At 32.3% G+C, this 4,527-nt stretch overlaps 1 protein-coding gene across 3 annotated transcripts in view; it reads left to right on the top strand.

Annotated features, from left to right (window-relative positions):
- LOC106467874 (elongator complex protein 1-like) overlaps positions 1–4,527 on the top strand; it is a 95,831-nt gene that overhangs the window by 29,155 nt on the left and 62,149 nt on the right. For all 3 annotated transcript variants that reach the window (XR_002612496.1, XM_022396088.1, XM_022396087.1), the window contains exon 4: positions 369–449. Coding sequence is in view for 2 of the 3 variants with exons in the window: in XM_022396088.1 (XP_022251796.1) it covers positions 369–449 (81 nt within the window). In the remaining variant the exon portion in view is untranslated. The remainder of the gene's footprint in view (positions 1–368; positions 450–4,527) is intronic.

Raw genomic sequence — 4,527 nt, 5'->3', positions numbered from 1 at the left:
TTTATCATTGTACTGATAGATGGTTCTTTATCATTGTACTGATAGATGGTTCTTTATCATTATACTGATAGGTAGTTCTTTATCATTATACTGATAATAGTTCTTTATCATTGTACTAATAGATAGTTATTTATCATTGTACTGATAGATAGTTATTTATCATTGTACTGATAGATAGTTCTTTGTCATTGTACTGATACTGTTTTTTTTTAGTTTGGTGGTCTGTAAAGAATAAAAAAAATAACCTGTAAAAGGTTTTACTTATGTTTTCTGTATGTTCAGCATTGTTGATTATTGTTTTTAGTTTTTTAACACAAAATACTTTCACGTTTTTGTCAGAATAATTGAGAAATTAAATCTGTTTTCAGCTCAAGGTACTTTGGTTCTGATGACAAAAGATTTTGACACAGTTCTGGAAAAAAGCCTGCATTCAAAGGAGTTGGGTGAAAGTAGGTGTACCTGTTTATTTACTTAAGGAGCTTTATTATCATTCAGAAATAATTAAAATGTTCTATTTACTAGAGCTAGAGAAACATTTCTAATTCCATTGTTTTGTTTTGTCACTGTGGTTAAAATTTGAGAATACTGTATTTACAGGGCCCTCTGATTTAAGTTTTTGTTATTTAATTTTTACTGGGATTTTATTGGTGTTTATTACTACAAAAACAGATTAAAATCAGTACAGAAAAACTATTAATAATTTTCTGGGTAAATAGTGTGATTTATTTTACTGATCAAAAGGACAGGGGAAAAGTATTCACTAGATTAGTGCTTTGATTAATGGAATTCATTGTGATTTGCTGCAGATCTAAAACAACTTGAAACATAATGCCACCTCTGAGTTTAAGGAAACAATATATCTCTAATCCACAAATCTAACTTTTCATTTGAATAAACAGTTTGCTGCTGTAGACTTAGAACTATTAGCCAGTAAATATTTACATTTACATAATGTGTTAACTATATGTATATTTCATGTAATGTATTTTCCTAATAAAACAAGCTATTTTTGATGTATTTGAATGATATAAAAGTAGTGTGAAAATCAGAAAAAATTAATAATACTCTTTAACAAAACCTGGTATTTTTCTGATAAAAATAAGTTTAAGCTGAAAATGCAAGGCCTTATATATATATATAGTTTATTGATATATTTATTGAGAACTTCAAAAAGATGATTACTTTCTATATGTGTCTCAGTGTTTGTTGTTTGTTGAGCATTCTATACTTAACTAAGAAGATTTAATATGTTTAAAAAATGAAAATGCTTTTGTTAAATAACTTTTGTATCATCTTGAAGCTTCAGTGAATAAGGTTTTCTTTTTTTAGCTATAAACTTTAAACAGTTTAAAAAATATCAGATTTATAAATAGAAGAAATTTGAGATTGTTAAATTATTATTTTCCATGTTTTTGTAAAGAATGAAACAATAATTTGTTTCATAACTTACTCTTAAGAAGCATATATATATAAATATATTTTATATCCATCTTACTATATTGTATGTTAGTAACAGTCCCCCAGTAGCTCAATGGTAAGTCTGAAGGCTTATAACACTAAAAATTGGGTTTTGATACTTGTGATAGACACAGCACAGATAGCTCATTGTGTAACATTATGTTTAATGGCAAAAAACAAACTTTAGTAACATACAGCAGTCTGAAATCAGATTTGGCATTTATATTACTTAGAGCTTGGCACTTTGATTACCCATGAACAGGATTACATTGATTAGTGTCACATAAACTAATGGATTCATTGAAATATTGGTTGTCACGAAAATACTCAGCTAATCAAAATCAGTATTTCTGATTATTACTATATTTGATTATTCCAACTATCCAATAATTGAAATATTGCCACCAAACTTGCTCATCCTACCTTTGTTATGGCAAAGCTACTTAAGCTGTTTGCCACTATTACTAATTTTTAATCTCTAACTAGAGGCAACTGCCTGGCAGCACCTGCTGTTAACCTTTACTTCTAAAATGGACTTACCTCTCTCTCACACAAAGCTATTTTGATTGTTGACTGCCGTCTATGAATTGCTAAAATAATTTATTTATACATAGATCACTTGTCTTTATACCACACCAGTTTTGTGCAATTTCTTAACATGCATATATCATGTGACTACTTTCCACCAACAGTATTGTGCCACCTATAATGGCACAACTAGTTCTCTCTGCTATTCCTGCTCAATCCTCACTTTCTCGATTGGCATGACACAGTTTAGACATGTATTTAATTATTCTGAGTGTGACTAGAGTTGTTGATTGTGCTTTGTTGCCATTGCCAACAAAGTTTATTCAACAATTTCTAATTTTTGTGTTTGATTTTATTTGTTTCCATAATCTTGCATTCAAAATCTTCTCCTTCCTGAATTATACATGTTTTAGTATGTATTTGAGGTTTCCTGTGTCAGATAATGATATTACTGTGACAGACGACAATCCACATGGCACGACTTCCTAGGACAGGGGTCAACTTTGCTGTTGAAGTACATGCCTTGGTTTGGAGGGAGTTAGAGTCTTACATTTGACTGGCATTTTCTTATTATTTTCAATGTGACACTATTTCTGAGGAAGAAGATACTCATTGAATTGTCACTTTGGTCTCTTCTTTTTTCAGGCACCTTCCCCCAATTGCTGGCCTTCACATCTTTCAGTAACATATAATTCATTATTCTATTTGTTTTTGTTATTTTTTAACATAGTTGTTAGCTGTGTGCCTTCTCATCCCCATTTATGTTAGTATCAGACTTCATTACGTCTTTTTTCATCTCAGTTAATTTTGTGGAATGGTATGTTGGATATTGCTTATTTGTGTGTTTTCTCAATAATTTTCCTCTGTTCACACATATGATTTTATTACATACTTTTTAGACTGGGTACATTTAGATAGTTTGTCCATTTCATATATAAGTACTTTGTTAATTGGGTAATAAAATTTTTGCCTGACTTTTTCACTCCAGGAGTCTTGCATTCTTCCTTCTCTTTTTTGACTGGCTCAGTTTGCATCTTCCTGTTCTTAGTCCAGAATCCACACTCCTCTACTCCTACAAGATCAGAACAGGTTAGTTTCCTTATAACAAGGAGGAAGTCCATTCTGAATTCCTGTCAATACCCTATACTTTTGGGGGGTTCTTTTTTCGAACTTCAGTTGGGCTAAACCTTCTCTTTGTCTTCGGGTTTAGAACAAGCAATTCACATGTCCCTCACCTTTTTATGGCTTGATATGTTTTATATCTTTGGAAGCTCTCATTTCCATGAGTTGGACTCGTATGTTTTCCCTTCAGTGAATACTCCTTGATCTGCAGAAATTCTCTTTTGATACTTGGTTTGGTTGGGGTGCTACTTACTCTGCCTCACATTGATTTACGTCTGTTCCCACACTTCTTTTTATGAGGCTGAGGTTCTTACCTTAACTCCCAAGAGATTTCTGGTCTCTGCTCAATCAAGGAGTCTATCCATATCAACTGTCTTGTGCTTTTGGTGGTTCATTAAGCCTTGTCCCACCTCCTTCCTCTCCTATGGGAGGGTGGTGGTGATAGTACATTCTCACCTCTCCACTGTGGTCACTCATTTTACTGAGCTAGTGGGTACCGAGTCTCTCTGCTTTCAGAAACTAGGTATCTTTTTAAGCCCACTGTCATCACAATGTGGTCTTCACTTGCCTTTTTCCTGGCTCCTTCCATCTGGTGGTGGTTTGATCATCTTCCAACAAGATTCTCATCACAAAGTGGTCCATCATTCCACAGATGTCACCACTCTCTATCTTCACACATGGTTTTATCTTGTCCATTGTCTCAGCCCATGGTCTGACTCCATGTTTTACAACCTTCCTTCCCAATCCATGAGACCTTCTAGTGATGTTAGTATACTTCTGACTTTGGTATCTTCACTTTGGTTTCTGTCCTTTCTACCCTTCCTTCCCTGTTCTTCACCTAGTAGTTTGTTAACTCTCTCAACACAGGCTAGGTCAATTTGACCCACTATGTAATCTCTTTGTACTCAATTAAAAGTCTTTATAGATTTAATACTTCTAACTTTCAATATAGTGTGTATATCTTCACAAAATTTGGCAGTCTTTTAATTCATATTATAACATGAAACTATATTCGTTTATTCTAAGTAGCTCTAAGTTTGTAACAGTATACATCTATTTATAATTAAATTTTATTGTTTTACTGCCCTTTGAACCTTGACTAATTACTATCCGCACCATAATAAGTTGTAAATCACTCAGAGAATGTGCAAATCATATATTATGCTATCGAATTACATTACCCACGAACTGCTCGCTTGCATTCCTCATGAACCATTTTAATTATGTTATATTATTATTATTACTAATTTTACCTAATCTAGTCTTAAATAACTTAAAAAGATCCATATTTTTTTATTTTAGTTACTTTTATTATAATTATAAATAAAGAATAAATTTGAATAACAAGAAACAAAGTACTTACCCAATATTCCTTTTTCTTGCTCTCGGGTTTTCAATGAGAGTTAACCCTGATTTTAT

This window comes from Limulus polyphemus, unplaced genomic scaffold, assembly GCF_000517525.1.
Source record: "Limulus polyphemus unplaced genomic scaffold, Limulus_polyphemus-2.1.2 Scaffold2775, whole genome shotgun sequence".
Lineage (NCBI taxonomy): Eukaryota > Metazoa > Arthropoda > Merostomata > Xiphosura > Limulidae > Limulus > Limulus polyphemus.
This window is presented reverse-complemented; position numbering and strand designations above follow the sequence as displayed.